This window comes from Nyctereutes procyonoides, unplaced genomic scaffold, assembly GCF_905146905.1.
Source record: "Nyctereutes procyonoides isolate TBG_1078 unplaced genomic scaffold, NYPRO_anot_genome, whole genome shotgun sequence".
NCBI lineage: Eukaryota > Metazoa > Chordata > Mammalia > Carnivora > Canidae > Nyctereutes > Nyctereutes procyonoides.
In genome coordinates, this window is record NW_026575160.1 from 15408961 (window position 1) to 15425469 (window position 16509).

The window sequence follows — 16509 nt, forward strand, 5'->3', positions numbered from 1 at the left end:
CGATAGTCCAGCCCCCTGCTTTTAGCAATGAGGTTACAGAGATGAGGGAGATTGAACAATTTATCCAGATTATGTGGCTGCAAGGAGGAGCAGAGAGCCAGGACTAGAAAAGACCTCCTAACTCCTAAGCCAGTATATTTTCAAAATTATCACACATTACTAATCATTTGGAAGCACTGACCCAAAGTATGAACCATAGATCATAAGTGAGAAAATCTTAGCAATAGAAGAAACCTCGGAGGTCATGTAGTGCCATCTCCCTTCATGTAGCACCATCTCCCTCCTGATGCAAAAGTTCTCTTGGTGACATCCTTGACAGATGGCCACTAGTCTCTACTGGCTTAACTCCGAGGCCAGAAAGCTCAGTACTTTACAAGGCACCTTGTTTCGTCTTCGGATAAAAGGTCAAATTCATATTTTAAAAGCATCAGTCAAGAATGAGTGAAGGTGACTAGAGGTGAATGGCATATTTTTAGTGATGGTGAGAAGTTTTCTCTCTTTATCATCTTAAAATGAGGATAATAATGATGACCTTCTAGTGTCATTGTGAGGATTAGCAGTACAGTTTATAAAGCATCTACCATAGTGGTTGCTTCAAAATAACTCAAATTATAGTCATCATTGGCTTTTATCATCATGATCCCATTTTTTTGAAATTATGCCCTCTGGAGTAGTATGGACTATGTGTAATCCTACAAATATTTGAAAGCAGTTAGCAAGTCTTTTTTTCTTCAGACTAAATATTCCCTGATTCTCTTACGGTTCTTCCTGTGATGCGTTTTGGATGCCTTCATTGCTTTCATTCTTTCCTATTTGTCAATTTCCCCCTTAAAATGTGGTGGCCAAATGTGGTCAGTTCAGCATGCTCTACAGTGGAATAATTACTTCCCTTGATGTGGACATTACACTTCTCCTACAGCATCCTAGATTTATGTTAGCATTTTTAGAGGCCAGATCACAAATTTGGCTCGAGTAAAACCTGATTCTACTACCCAGAACATAAGCTATACCTCCCAACATTGTGTCAACTGCAGATTTGACAAGCATGATTTTTACATCTTTATCCAAGCTGTTGATAAAAATGTTGAACAAGAAAAGGCCAAAGGCTGAGCCTCAAGGAACACCTCCGTTCATTCTCTGAATATTGAAACCCATCCGCTGATTTGATGACACTGTTTCACCAGCTCCAAATCTATGCACCTATACTAGCAAAAATAACTCCACAAGATGTAGTCACTCATTGTGTTTTTGAAATTGGATATTTAATTTATCCAGAGGTAAAACGCCATTCTTTTATCAATGAAGACAGGTTTTGAACCCATAATTGGGAAAATGTGAACTCAGAAAATAATTTAATGTTTGAGTTACTATGTAATGCTTAAAGGAAAAAAAATATCTTCTCTTAATGTGAAATGATAATGCTTGCCTAATTGTTTATTTTTCCAAAATGTTTTGAAATTACTGTCTGGGTCTGGGGGGAAGGAGAGTGGAGAATGTGGATTTCACGTGTGGTGGAAAAAGGAGATTATTGAAGAGTTAGAATAAAACCTTTAAGAGCCTTTCCTGGGCAGCCCGGGTGGCTCAGCGGTTTAGCACCATCTTTGGTCCAGGGTGTGATCCTAGAGACCCCAGATGGAGTCCCACGTTGGGCTCCCTGCTGGGAGTCTGCTTCTCCCTCTGCCTGTGTCTCTGCCTCTCTCTGTGTGTCTCTCATGAGTAAATAAATAAAATCTTTTAAAAAAAATAAGAGCCTTTTCCATCTCTGGTGGGGTCACAGAGAGAGAGAGATATCTTAAATGTTGGTGGGAGAGGATGTGAGGTATATTCCTAGGTTTTTAAAATTCTTTTTGATGATTCTCATTAAAGAGTTCATTACTTCTTTATTTTAACACACTTCCCTCTGAACAAAGCAAACCAACTTCTTTGTGCTATAGCACAGATCAGTTTTTCCTGGTTTTCATGTGGAGATAAAGAATGGCTGTTGCCAACCTTTAAGCCAAAGTGCTCAAAGATTCAGAGCTCACCTCTTGGCATCTTCCTCCCAGGGCTCATTTAATATTTTCTCAAGGGCTTTACTTTCCAGTCTACATCCCATGTTTGTGGCTTTCTTTTTTTTTTTTAATTTTTATTTATTTATGATAGTCACAGAGAGAGAAAGAGAGAGAGGCAGAGACACAGGCAGAGGGAGAAGCAGGCTCCATGCACCGGGAGCCCGATGTGGGATTCGATCCCGGGTCTCCAGGATCGCGCCCTGGGCCAAAGGCAGGCGCCAAACCGCTGCGCCACCCAGGGATCCCCATGTTTGTGGCTTTCTTCTAAGCTCCTGTCCTTTGTATTTCTCTAGCCCATAATCAAACAAATGCCTTAATATCTAAAACTCTATTACCACGAACATACTTTGAGACCTCAAGGTAAATAGACAAAAAGTTAGCACTCTCAACAATTCGCCAGGGTAAAAGAGCTCCTCATACTGAATATTTTAGGAATGTCATTTCATAGTTAAATCAGTCAGTATTTATTGAGCACTTATATGCCAGGCACTGATCTAAGCAACAGAGACAATGGGGAAGAGATCAGATTTAGTCTCTTCTCACATTCTGCTTATGCTTTCTAGGAAGAAACATATTAATCAAACCTAAACAATTGTGAACTTGTAAAAAGTACTGAGAAGGAGAAGGTGCCCTTCACTGGGAAGACTTCAGGGAAGTCTTCCTCATGTGATACTTAATCTGAGATTTGAAGGTGTGGTCAGGGGAAGGGCACAGGTAGCAGAAGACAAAATATCCCAAGCCCCTGTGCTGAAGTGGAGCACGGGTAGTATGAGGGCAAGAACATGCTAGAAAGGTGGAATGAAGAGCAGAGAGCAGGAGTGAGAATAGCGTGAGATGAGCTGAGAGGTAGAAAGGGTCCTTCACAGGCCTTGTAGGTCACACAAGAAGTGCTCTCAGTGTCATCTGAACCATGAAAGCCATCTAGGAATCTTATGGGGTGGGGGATAGGAGGGTGTGGTTAAGCAGGGAGAATTGTGTGATGTGATTAGTTTTGTCTTTTATAAAGATTGCTGTGGCTGTATATGGACAAAAGGAGAAAAGGAAGCCAGAGCGACAAGACCAGTTAGGAGACCACTGTCTAGTCCAGGAAAGGGGATGATGCTGGTTGGGTGTAGGCTGGTGGGAGGTGACATGGAAGGATAGAAAGAGATGAAGGATACATAAATTGAATTGTAATACTCGGGGACTGCAAATGGGAGTGATAGAAAAGAGGTGTCAAGGGTAACTCAAGGAGGGCTCACATATCTTATATCCTTTGGCAATTTAAATATTATTAGTTTAAATTTTAGATTATTCAACTCTAGTCATAATCCTTGATAGCACAGCACAACAGAAGTAATTCTAAAAAGAAAGTCTGAAATCATTCTGTGTCTCAGATCTATTATTGGCAAAGTAGGTTACTGTGAGCAAGATGAAAAATTGTTGAGTATCTCTAAGGATCCAAACAACGGAGAAAAGTATTTATAACTGTTGATTTTGTCAAGGCCTCATCGAGACCCAGGGAAATGTGTTTGTTAAGGCTCACTTTCAAAAAAAGTACCACAATTATCTTTATTTTCAGTATTATTTTAGTTCAATTCTCTATGTCTCTAGACCCTATAAAAAGAAAGTTAAAAAAAACACTTAAAAAAAAAAGAACTTAAGCTTATCCCTACACTGCCACTCCAACACAAATCACCATTTCCTTTCATCTTGCTTTAACCAACCACAATGTTTTTCCCATGTCAGAAAAACCTTCCAGTGTATAAGAGGAGCCTTTGGACTGTGTGTGTGTGTGTGTGTGTGTGTGTGTGTGTGTGTGTGTGTGTGTATGAGCCTGTTCATGCCTCTGGGATCCCACGATAACATAGTCGGCTCACAGCCTAAGCCAGGTGCCCAGTTTCCATCTGGACTCCTGACAAACTGTGTGGTCAGGATTTAGAAATCAGAAATCTGGGAAAGGTGCAATGTGATGGACACAACCACCCCAAATACCATATATGTTATCACCATCATTTAACACATAGTGCAGGAAATCCTGTTCTTTGCAGAAGAACTTCAAAGAACCACTTCTGGTTCTCCTGGGTAACATTTATTTTTTTCTTTGCTAACCCCAAAGCGCAGACAGATATATATTTTCCTTCTAGTAAATTGCTAGTGACACTCCATTTCTTTCCTGCCATCCTCAACCCATTGTCCAACTGACCTCTCAAATTTCACTACCCTTCTATGCTGAAGAGCTATGCTTAGCTGTTCACCGAGGCCCACTTACTTACTTGGCTTTCCACTGCACTTTCCCTTTCTTTCCTGGGCTCTGAATTTCTCACCTTTTAGCTCCGCCATATTGATGAGACAACTTCTGCCCCTGTGAATCTGCCTCTGTCACTCCTCTTCTTTTGTCCCAGTGACTTTCTTTTCTAGGAAGAGCTATCTTTTAAGATTGCTTTATCTTTCATGTTTTACCTTACTGTTGCATTTTAAACAAAGAAACCTTCATTTGGGTCTTCAGAAATAAGCACATGATATTAATTCCCTTAAGTGACTCAGATGTCTCACTTAGGCCTTCACTAGTTTATTCATGCAGTGTATATTTACTGAGTGCCTACTGTGTCCCAGGCACCATGAGAAAGAGAGAGATATGAAGACAAACATTCTGCATTCTAGAGGAAGACAGTGAACAAATAAATGGATAAGCAGTCATTGTTCTGTATTCCATTATTCCATAAAAATTGTTAGAGATTGATTTTATGAAAATGCAGCTGAAAGTTGCAACTTAGGCTTTTAGCATTGGATTCCAGACACCCAGTCATATGTTCCAGTCATCTATCCTCACTCTCCAGGCAGTTGAGCTTGGGTCATGAGTACCCAGATTATGATTTGCAAAAGTAGTAGTTTCCTGGGGAGAAAAAAAAGTAGGTGGTTGGCCACTCTCGTAGGGCTGTAAAAGAAACAATAACCTAGTGTGTGTGTCATTCAAAGCAGGATGCCAAGCACCTCTTCACTAAATCATAGTATTGTGCACTAACCACAGAAACCATTTTCAAATGCGGTATATATCACACCAAGTCAGAGAGGATATGCACCAAATGTCCCTGATACAAACCTCACATTGGGATGGTGACAGAGTGATTAGTGAACTTCAAGATATTTTCTAGTGTGCCTTACTGTTAGGGTAAATAGTTATTTTTCATCTGCTCATAGTTGTAAGTTATAACAAGATGGATGGATCCATGGCTTGCCAGAAGCCATAACTCTTTATTTAGTTGACATGACCAGATTCCCAATTTCGTCCTCTGAGAGCGTGAGAGTACAATAAAACATTGACTTCTGACCATCCTCTCTGTCTTCTCTGGGCAGAATATCTCGATGCATAACACAGTTGGTGGGGCCATGGCGGGGCCCGGAACTCACCAGCTTGGCAGCACCAGAATGCCCAACCATGACACCAGCGTTGTGATTCAGCAAGCCATGCCGTCACCCCAGTCCAGCTCTGTCATCACTCAGGCACCTTCCACCAACCGCCAGATCGGGTAAGGAGACTTCTTCGGCTGTCTCTAGGGTCTGGCTGGAGCTCAGAGAGTGTTCTGGACCTTCTCCTTGTTTCTGGTGCTCAGATTGGATGAGATAGAAGTTGGTGTTCCTGGCAGTGTGATATCACCTGGCACCTAGCGTGATGCTTTTAACGGGAGAAGGGAGGGGAGTCCCCATTTGGTGGAAACTGATCCTGAACTTTGGGGAGCAGAGCAAGTCATTCTGTGTCATCGTTTCTTCAGATAAGATTTGTGAACTTCAAGATGACTAGAAAACATGTTGGGTGTTATGGAAAGCAGAGCATAATTTTCAGGACAAATGCTTGAGGATGGTAGAGGGAAATTTCACCAGCTCATTTTCCTCCCCAACACAGTATGTCCCTTTTTTCCTAAGATCTGCTGAGCCCATGCCCTGTGTCTTCTACGTATTTCCATTTCTCCTTCCTCTGATTATCTTTCCTTGCTTCTTTTCCTTGTTAATACCTTCTTATTTGCTCTCCCCTTCTTCCTCTGTATTGGTCCAGGCTCATTCCTGGAGTAGACAAAATAAAAAAAGCAAACCCTTTCCCCCTCATTTATGTAAAAAAGACAATACTGTGGTGTTGAGCAAAATTAGTATAAAAAGATCCTGTCAGAATCCCAGATACTCTGTATTATGGGATAGAAAGCGTTTTCACTTCTGAGGCTTATGGGACAGCTCTAGCCCCTGGCTACTCAAGAGTGTGGTCTGCGGACCAGCAGCCGGGGCATGACCCCTGAGCTTCTCAGAAATGCAAACTCTCTGGCCTGCTTCCTTATCTTCAGGAAGATGGTGCTGTGTCTTCTTTCCACCCTCACAAGAGCAGAGTGAAGAGGAAATAAAAGATTTAAGAGCAGTTAGGTTCTTAGGAAGAAAATGTAGTAACTTAAGCCAGAGAGCCCTGATAAATGTATATTGCTGGAAGCTGAGAACTACTTGCTGTATATTCCCAGATTTCTCTCTTTAAAATAGGAAAGGGAGCTTCCTGTGTTTGGTATGTGCATCAGAATTTAGTGTGAATATTCAGTTGAATATTAGATATGGCAATTTAAAAAAAACCCACTAGAAGCTGACCCACAATTTGCCAGTGTGTCTTTCCTGCTTTGTTTTGTTTTAGTTTTAATATTTTATTTTTAAGTAATCTCTACACCCAAGGTGGGGCTTGAACTCACAACCCAAGACCAAGAGTCGCATGTCTTACCAACTGAGCCAGCCAAGTGCTTTCCCAACTTTGGTTTTAATGCTTCTAAGAATTTCAGATCAAGAATGAGTATCAAGAACAGCACTGGCTTATTCCTCCTTGGAGTGCTTTAGAAGGGGTACCTTGTCTCTCACATTTCTCAACTTACCAGATGGGTTGTGATTTGTGAAGACCCATCATTAACAAATGAGAGCTGTGGGCAGTGACTCTTTTGTGAGTTTGTCATGAGTACATTTGATTTCCCATTAAAAAACATAGGATATTAATCTGGCCACTTGAATGCTTGGCTTTGTTGGAAGAAGCCAGTGCTAAATTAGCTAGCATCTCTGTTAGATATTTCTTTTCTTTTCAGATGACTGCAGGAGCAAATATTGCCACCATCTAAAGCAAGAACCTATAATATACTAATGGGGTGGGTTCTTTTAAGACAGCATCTATATCTCAAGGGACTCCTTCACTCTAGTGGTTTGGCTTTGGGCAGACAATTCACAGTTAGGCCTGCTAATTATAATTATTTTATTTTTCTTTCAAGGGGAAAAAACATAAAATGTGTTGGAGTTTACTAGCAGTTTTATAACATTCCTTCCCTCCTGGAGTCCCCCTGCCTTCCCCTTTCCCCTACCGCAACTACCCTCTTGGAGGCCCTTAGGATTCAGCCATTGTTAGTACAATGCTGGTTTTTGTGAAACAATCTTTTAAGGGTTAGCACTAAATTCTAAGATGGGTGTTAACTCTGTCAATAATTTACCCAGCTGACCCAGGGCTGTAGAGTTGGGTGACATTTCTAGGCTGTATCACTGTGCCTGGATGGGTTGGAGTGTTTCTCTGGTACATGTGACCTCCCAACCCACTCCATCTTCTCATTTACTCCCAATCCTGGGGTGTTGTATGTCTCTATTGGTATGTTCTAGGAGATAATTGTCACTTTTGGGACTCTGTCTCATTGCCAAGCTTGAGAGAAGCTGTTTCTTTTCTGCAGAGCCTTCCCTGTCGTGCTTACCATGTTGATTCCAACCCACACATCCTGTCATTTCCATTTTCTCCATGTGACCCATCCAAAACCTTGCCCGGATGGCTGTGGGGGCTCAGCAAGGAACAACCCAACCCATCTCACCAGTGGATTCAGAATGAAACTCTAGGTGGTAACATTTGGGGATGGTTTGACTCTTTTATTTCTCCCAGCAAAGAGGAAATGAGTACTTATTTTAAAACATGAGTTCCCTCTGGAGACTGTGTCTTTAAATGAGCATTTGAAATTGCAGATAGATTTTTTTTTTTTGAGACTGCACAGAACCATATTGTAGTAATATTCTGATTTTTATCACAACCTCAAATATTTAAGTGTCAAAATCTGGCCAAGCCACCTGCAAATGTTTGCCATGGCTACTGGCCAACAAAAACAGCAAACAGCAATGAAAGTCTTCATTCAGGCTCAGCGCTTAAGCTGCATCCAGGCAGGGAGGCTGGGACCCACCTGTGCCCACGCACGGTGCTTTTTTGCTGCAGCCAGTGGGTGTGTTCACGACTGGAACTCTGTGGGAGAGGGAGAGGGCCGCCTGTCTTCTGCTCCCCCTTTTTCCTTTCCTTCTCCCAGTGCTTGGCTTCTGCTGCCAGCCTTACTTTTGCTTTCTTTTCGGCCCCTTCTTTTATGCTGTATTTAAACTTAGAGGCTTGAATGTACTGAAAGTGGTATTGACAAGGAACGGATTGGAAATGGGAACAGCATTGGTGTCTGGGGAAGATTTTAGGAGGACTAAATGTATGCATTTTTGTAAGCATTTGATTTTCATACTTTTTGAGCAGGCACTGAGCCAATGTAGACTAAAATGGGTGGAAATGCAAAAATCCAAAGAAACAAATAAGAGTAGGGAGATAAGCAACACAGGCAACTTCCGTGCCATCCCATATCACCCCCTACCATGCCCTCTGTCCAGTTCTGTCAAAGTAATGCTGTTATCCCAGTAGAAACTGGAGGTAAGTATAAATATCCCAAATTGCACTCGTGTGGTTAGGCAGGCTAGAAAAACACTCGGTGCTAGAGAGTGTGGGAGGCATCCCCAAACTAGAGACTACTTGTGCTTAGTCAGACTGGCAGACACTCTGTCGGGAAGAGTGTCTTTGGCTGATTGATGGTAGCATTTTAGGAGATAAGTTTTCCAGATGGAAAAAAAAAAAAAAGAGTTGAGCCATGGGCTGTGGAGGAGACACGTGAGACAGAAAACAAGCATGTGTTAAATATAGATGAAATCGATTCAGCCTTGGACCAAATATGTGGCAGATTCCATGCGGTATCTCTATTGCAGTCATTTTTTATTAGATATCATGTAACAGGCTCATTAATTCAGGATTAAGTCAGCAGAACCTGGGAAAAATGGTGGATGAGCATGTAGTGGTCACGTGAATTCCCTAGCTCTGTCTCTTACTCTCTGTCTCTTTCTGCATGAGACATTTTTGTAGGAGCCAATAAGCAGTTGAGGAGGTGGCTGTAATCTTAATAGATCCCAGCTTTCCTAAAGAAGCCTATTTCTCTTTATGGAGTAAGTATGAACAGGTAATTCATGCCCAGTAATTCTTTAGAAGAGCAATGAAGTTAGTATAGAAAGTGGAGATCCACAAGGATGGACATAAGTACAGAATTCTGATAGGTTGTGGGAGGCACTGCCACTATACTCCAGACATTTTCTTCCTGTGTTCTTTTTGTATTCCAAATGTTCTACAAATTTACTTCTCATAGGGATTTGGGCAAATAAGCAAGCTTGCAGAGTTATTGGTGAAAATTATTTGATTGTAATAGTTTATGATATAGAAGTGTTCTGTTCCTAACATCAAAATACACAAGCATTCCTACCAAGGCTTATATATGGACAGAAGATATCTGATCATTGTGGAATATTCTAGTTAAGACATCAGGAAACTTGAAAATATGGTCAACAGAATGCATATATGAAGCCATTTATGTTTGAAATTCCTCCTTGATTTTACATCACTTATATTCCTGGCACGTATATGTCCATGTCTGTGTGATGTCTAAACCCTATTTGCATGGGTTTTTAGCCATGTAGTGTATAGACCTAATACTTAGCCAGAAATTTATATAAAATACCATAGAAGGAAATCTTGTATTATGTAAGAATAAAGAGAAGCCAGTATTCATCATAAATTGTGCCTCCTTTCACCTCACTCTTTCTGCAGTTATTTCTCTTATCTCTTTGCGATCCCTGATACTATGTATCACACAGAGTATAGGGTATAGCTCAGTGGATGTGACCAAGGGAAAAAATTAATAATAATAATAATAATGATAATAATAATAATAAAACCTTGTTATGTCTCAGAGCATGTTGGTGTCAAAAGCAGTGCTACCTTTTCTATCAGAGTTGCACAACTTTTTTGTAGGAGTTGGTGTTGCTGTTTGAGATGGGAATGGTGATTGATTTGAGGATTTTTGTGTCTCAGGAAAAAAAAAAGTCCGTAAATGACTGTGTCACAGAAAAGCAACATTTAAACATTTAAAGAAGACTTTAATCAAACAGTTTTTTAGGAATGTGCTTGCTCTGTAAATGCAAAGGTGTGTAAAATCACTATGAAGAGTTTTCTTGAACTCTGCAAACCAAACTGAGCATGATTAACACTGTCACTGCCCCCCCCCCCAAAAGGCTGTGGCTGGTGACATCGGGCCAGCTTTCTTTCTGCTGGAGGCAGCAGATCAGATACCCAGGTTGTCACTGACCCCCAGCCGTTGGCCAGGATAGCTTGAAGACCCCCTTGAGTAATTCAGAAGAGAAGCCATTACTTCCTTCTCTGTGTTTTGCTGAGTATCATGGCTATGAACATTGCTTTATTGTTAGAAAGTTGCTGGATCTTTCACAGCCCCAAGAACATTTACGAGGGCCCTTCAGGGGGATGCTTTCTGGGAGGGTTGATGGACTTAACCATATGGCTCCCGTTAAATCCCATGCAGAGCCTTGAGAAATTACCTCTGACAAGGGGGCCAGCAGCCTTCCACTCACAGGGTTTTATGTGTGGAACGAAAAATTAAGTACTGATACTTGAGGAAATATAAGGTTTCTTAACATTCAGAAGTTGTAATACCACATGGTATTATGGCCAGATGAAGGGGGCAGAGCCAGAACACCAGAGCACATGACTGTGTATTCCAAGGAGAAGAAAAATATCCTTGCTCTTGTCTCAGAATCCGGCTCTTGCCTCGGATTCCTCAGGTGAACTTTCTAGGTCTTGGTGCTTTAGCTCCTCACTCCAGGTGAGGCACAGCAAGGCTGGTAGCCTAGTCAGTTTAGAGTGATAAAACAAAATACCACAGACTTTGGTGGCTTCAACAATACAGACATTTATTTCTTGCAGTTTTGGGGACTTGAAAGTACAAGGTCAAGGACCTTGGTCAGATGATTTGGTCAGAAGGTCCTCTTAATGAGGACCTTTGTACTGTCTTGCAGACAACTGCCATCTTGCTGTGTGCTCACCTGACGTCTTCTTTATACTTCATGGGGTTGGGGGAGAAGAAAGAGTTCGTAAATTCTGGTATTTCTTCCTCTTATAGGGACATCAATCCCATTATGAGGACTCGACTCTCATGACCTCATTTAAACCCAATTAATTCCCAAGCCCCCACCTCCTAATGCCATCACATGGGGGGGTTAGTGCTTCAGCATATGACTTGGGGGAGTACACAAACTCAGGCTATAAGCAGGTTGTGTAGTTGGGAGGGAAACTTGGAGGTCACTCTTCAGTGGCTCAAACTTTTTGTTAGAAAAGCACTCAATTATCAGGCTGACAATGAAGACAAGGAAGGAAGCTGACATTTACCCAACATCTACTATGTGCCAGGTACTGATCTAGCATAGCATGTTGTTTCCTATAATTGTCCAAGAGCCCGGAGAGGCAGACATTATTTACTCCAGTTTTATTTCTCAAAGAAGAGAAGTAACTTGTCTGACATCCTTCAGCCAGTGAGATGAGCAGAATTTTGAATGTAGGTCTATTGGCCTCCAAAGCACATGCTTTCCCTGTTCTTTTTTTTTTTCTTTCCCTGTTTTATGCATAGCTGTCCCAGTGCTGTGGAAGACACATGAGCTTGTCTGACCCTTTGGGAGAATCTTCTACCCATTGGAGTTGGCTAATGCTCAGTCTGTCTGGTTCCAGTGTGAAGAGCTTCTATGCTTTCACACACCTGCAGAGTGGTCAAGGGCAGAGGGAAACACCTTGAGTTGTCAGCAGCTGCTTCAATCCTCCAGGAGAAAGATATAGGAGGTCCCTAGCCCCTAAGGAAGGGAGATCAGGGACTATCTTGAGCACATAGAGGCAGAGTTGGTCTCTCCTGGAAGAAACCAGCTGGCCAGATGCCCTCATTTGTAAGAAAACCAAAGTCCCCACAAAGAGTGACTGATCTTTTTCAACCATTTGGTTGCTCCACATTTGGCTTCTTCATCTGAAGGAAGACCCCCTATCCCTTGCCCAGATGAACTATGACTTCCAGACTTATTCTGATTCCTACTGTGGATAAGTGACTTTGCCTGTGACCTCCTCTTGGAGGAGGATTTCATTTCTAGATCTTATGAACAGAAACCCTGCTCACAGAGTTCCAGGAACTTCCATATGAGCCTCTCTATGTGCATCTGTCCCCCACCCCATTTTTAGAAACAGATAGGCACTGATGAGGGTCTGATTCTAGAGAAAATAGCCCAGGATCATTCAGTCTGTATCCATCATAAATCTAAACAGTTGTTCTTTTCTGCAGCATATTGAAAAGATATGCCTGGAGAACAAAGCTTGCTCAAAGCTAAACTATGTTGTATCAGAGTGAAGTCTTGGAGAAGTATTGGCCATGAGTTCAAAGGTCATAGGTTTAGGATAGTCCAGAGTCTGCCATTTAAAAGGTTTGCAGCCTTGGCCAGGTGTTCAATGTCCCTGGGCCTCAGTTCCCTCATCTTTGTAAGGAAACGTTAACCAGCTGATTGCAAATCAGTCCTGGCAGCAAAATTCTTGCTCAGTACTTCTTTCTGTCTCAAATTTATTTTCTCTTTTATTTTGTTTTCTTCCAGGAGCTGAGTTTGGTAAGATCTCTAGGTTATATGTTCATGGATGTGTTCACATATCACCGTAGACGACAACATAATTGGGGTTGGTAAGGCTTGGGAGGAGGCCAGTGCAGTCAAACAGAGGGGTCCAACATATGTAGCCAGAGATATCTGATTTCTGGGCTCAACTCCTGGGTGAATAACAACAATTTTATAATTCTGTTCCATAGGAATGAACATACCCATTTTACATTTGAGTAAAGGGAGGTTAAGAGATTATGTAACTTGCCCCAAATGGTATAGTTAATAATGAAGGGCAAGAGCCAGAACTAGAAACCAGGACACCTACACTGCATGTTCAATGGGTCTAAATGAACTTGACTTCCCCAAGGTTTGGTTTCTTCACTTATAAAATGGAGAGGTATCACTAGAAAATCCTCATGGTCCTATTTAACACTAAAAAAAGTAGTGATTTTCATACAAGTTTAATTTTGAAAACTGGGCAGCCCTGGTGGCTCATCGGGTTTAGTGCCACCTCCAGCCCAGGGCGTGATCCTGGAGACCCGGGATCGAGTCCCACATCAGGCTCCCTGCATGGGGCCTTCTTCTCCCTCTGCCTGTATCTCTGCCTCTCTCTCTGTGTGTGTCTCTATGAATAAATAAACAAAATGTTTAAACAAAATTTTTGAAAACTGCTTGGCAAGGCAGGTTCTTTGGGGGCACAGTGCTTCATGCATGGCTATGTGTAGTATTCTTCTTTGCATTGATTTTACAAATAAATTGTTCTTTTATTGTCACTTTGCTAAAAGTAATTATTGTTAGACTCTAACAAGAAGAACACCTAAACAATGGCATGATAGTGAAAGATATAAAACAAGTCTGATGCGAGAAACCTGGACAATGATCTTGCCAGAAGCATCTCTGCGGGAGAATGCAATTCATTATCTTTTTTTCTGGCATTTTCATTTTGGGGGTTATTTTGTGGAAGACTTGAAACATGGGGCTTTAGTTTATATTAATATTCAGTGTTTTCCTAGAGGTAATCCTTGGATAAGGCTCCAAATAACTAGACAATGGGGGTTGAGGATAGTGCAGTAATTAACTGTACCTTTCTGTACTTGTCATAGTTTATACGTGGGTATTGGCTAAATATTTCCTGTTTTCAGGACCAGAAACATGGTGCCTTGCTGGCTCACCACTGTAGGTTTAACATGGCTCCTGGTGTGATGTTTAAAGAGAGCCCCAGGACTAACTGTAATCATTCCTTGTTGAATGCCAAAAGGGGTATTAACATGGGGAAATGATTAGTTTGTGTAGTGCTCTGTAAGGTAAGTGTGTTAGGAGAAATGAATCTGATAAAGCAGATCTGGTCCTTTGTAACTGGAAGGACACTTTGTTCTTTTGAAGACTGAGCATGTCCAAATCTCCATGGACATTTCTGATCACTTAATGGTTTTCATATTCTCAAGTACTGTATGTCTCATAAAGTGTGAACAACTCTCTTCTGAACTGATTGGCAACTATTTTCTGAGTTAAGGGAGGACTGTTTTAAGAATTCGCAGATAGTCCATGGTGCCCATTGCATATACCATGTATTTATATAATTGGACATCCTGGGATTCAAAAGATTCAATAGGCTCTCATATATTTTCCAATATTAGATCAAATGTATTTTCTCTACCATCACTTTTTATATCCCTTATAATGAGAATTGAGTTAAAGATTATATAAATTCTGTGAATGTTTAGCCTTTGTTGGGATATGAATAACACATAAACATCCAGTTTGGTCTTGGATTTTGGATATAAAAGGAATCCTTGATATTGAGTTTCAGTCATATCCAGATGAAATTCTATGTCAGTGAGGAACAGAGCAAAGTCATTGCTGGAGACTTAAAGCCATAGCTGGTGGTTCTGACTTTACCACTTACAGGTTCTTCAAACAGACCCCTTGACCTCTCTGGGCTCTACTTTTCCATCTTATAAAAAGAAAGAATGAAACTATATTGTCTAGTAAGTGCCCTCTTCTAGCTCTTAGGAACAAGTCAGTTTCTTTTCCATGACTAACACTCTACTACAACACTGCTTGGCTGATATGGATTGTGGAAGAAGAAATTCCATAAAATAGATATGTTCAAATTTAGTAGGCAGTCTAGTAATCTATTTGCCTTGTATGTTGTGCTTTTGGTAAATATTAACGTGAAATTCCTGTAGAGTAATAAACATTCCTAATAGTACCAGACACATTTAAAAGAATTTGGAGTTTTATAGTTTCACCCCCTTTGGCAAAGTGCATTTGGGCTGGTGAATAGGCCGGTAAAGTCTGTAAAATGATAGGACCCTTGTGAGTGTGGGATAGAGACACGCCGGCATGTGCTGGGGTTGCTTTTGCAGGGTTGCAGAAGTTTGCAAAGAACAGACGACCCTCAACATCTTTGAAATGCCAGAAATGACTTCCCCAATAACCATAGACCCATCGTATATTGGTTCAGATATGGTAATTCACAAACCAAATGCACAGCACTTCATAGCTGACCTCAAATCTATTATTTTCAGTCCAGAAAGCTCAAACATTTTTGACACAATAATCATAATGACAAGTGCAACAAGAAACACCTATCACCAACTCACCAAGCCACTGAACATTTGTCAAATGCACAATGTTGTTCTCAGAATCTGTAGGGACTGGGGGCCAAGCATTTGGCAGACTCTCAGGGATCACTGTGTAGCATGACATCTCCTCTCACTTTCCCCAATGTCTTGCTTAAACTGAATATCTGAAGAGATACAGTATTAGTTGTTGGATTAAAGAGAAGTAGAGGCTGTTTTCACTTCAGTATTGTTTGGATAGTTTGAATGGAGCCATATTGATGAACCTGTAAATTCAGGGAGACCAAAGTCTACCTCTAACATCTTTCTATAACCCTATGCTGATCCAAGGTATATTTTTAATGACAAAACTAAACAAAAATGCAGCTTTATAGATGCATATTCTAAGTTATAGCCTCTCAAATACATTGGAAGTGTGAATTTAAGAATAGGGGCACCTGGCTGGCTCAGTTGGGGGAGCATGTGACTCTTGATCTCAGGGTTGTAAGTTTGAGCCCCACATTGGGTGTAGAGATTATTTAAAATAAAATATTTTTTAAAATTTAAATAATCCCAACTAAACTGTACACTGTTAAAGGAGACAGGGCAATTTTAACATTCAGTTATATCCGAATGTAAAGTGGTGTGTGTGTGCATGTCTCTACATTCATTTCATAATATTTTGCTTTACTGAATTGTAATGTAGGTCATTTGACATGTATATTATCTTTTAAAAATATTTATTCATGAGAGACACACAGAAAGAGGCAGAAACACAGGCAGAGGGAGAAGCAGGCTCCCCTTGGAAAGCCTCATGTGGGACTTGGTCCCAGGACCCCAGGATCACAACTTGAGCTGAAGGCAGCCACTCAACCACTGAGCCACCCAGGTGCCCCTGACATGTATATTATCTTATTCAATACCCTTGAAGAATTGTCTTGGGCATATTCTGTATATTGTACAAAGCATGGTTTTTCATGATGCCCTGAATGTCCCTATCATCTCTAACATGACAATAAACTATACCAGCACCTTGGAACCATTTTTAAAGAGTAGCCCCAGTGACTGACAAGTATAATAAGATTAAAAAAGAAACTTACGTAGAT

At 41.1% G+C, this 16509-nt stretch overlaps 1 protein-coding gene across 6 annotated transcripts in view; it reads left to right on the top strand.

The window, feature by feature from the left end:
- CREB5 (cAMP responsive element binding protein 5) overlaps nucleotides 1-16509 on the top strand; it is a 403646-nt gene that overhangs the window by 148821 nt on the left and 238316 nt on the right. For all 6 annotated transcript variants that reach the window (XM_055314553.1, XM_055314551.1, XM_055314548.1 and 3 more), the window contains one exon: nucleotides 5388-5560. In XM_055314553.1, the coding sequence (XP_055170528.1) occupies nucleotides 5388-5560 (173 nt within the window). The remainder of the gene's footprint in view (nucleotides 1-5387; nucleotides 5561-16509) is intronic.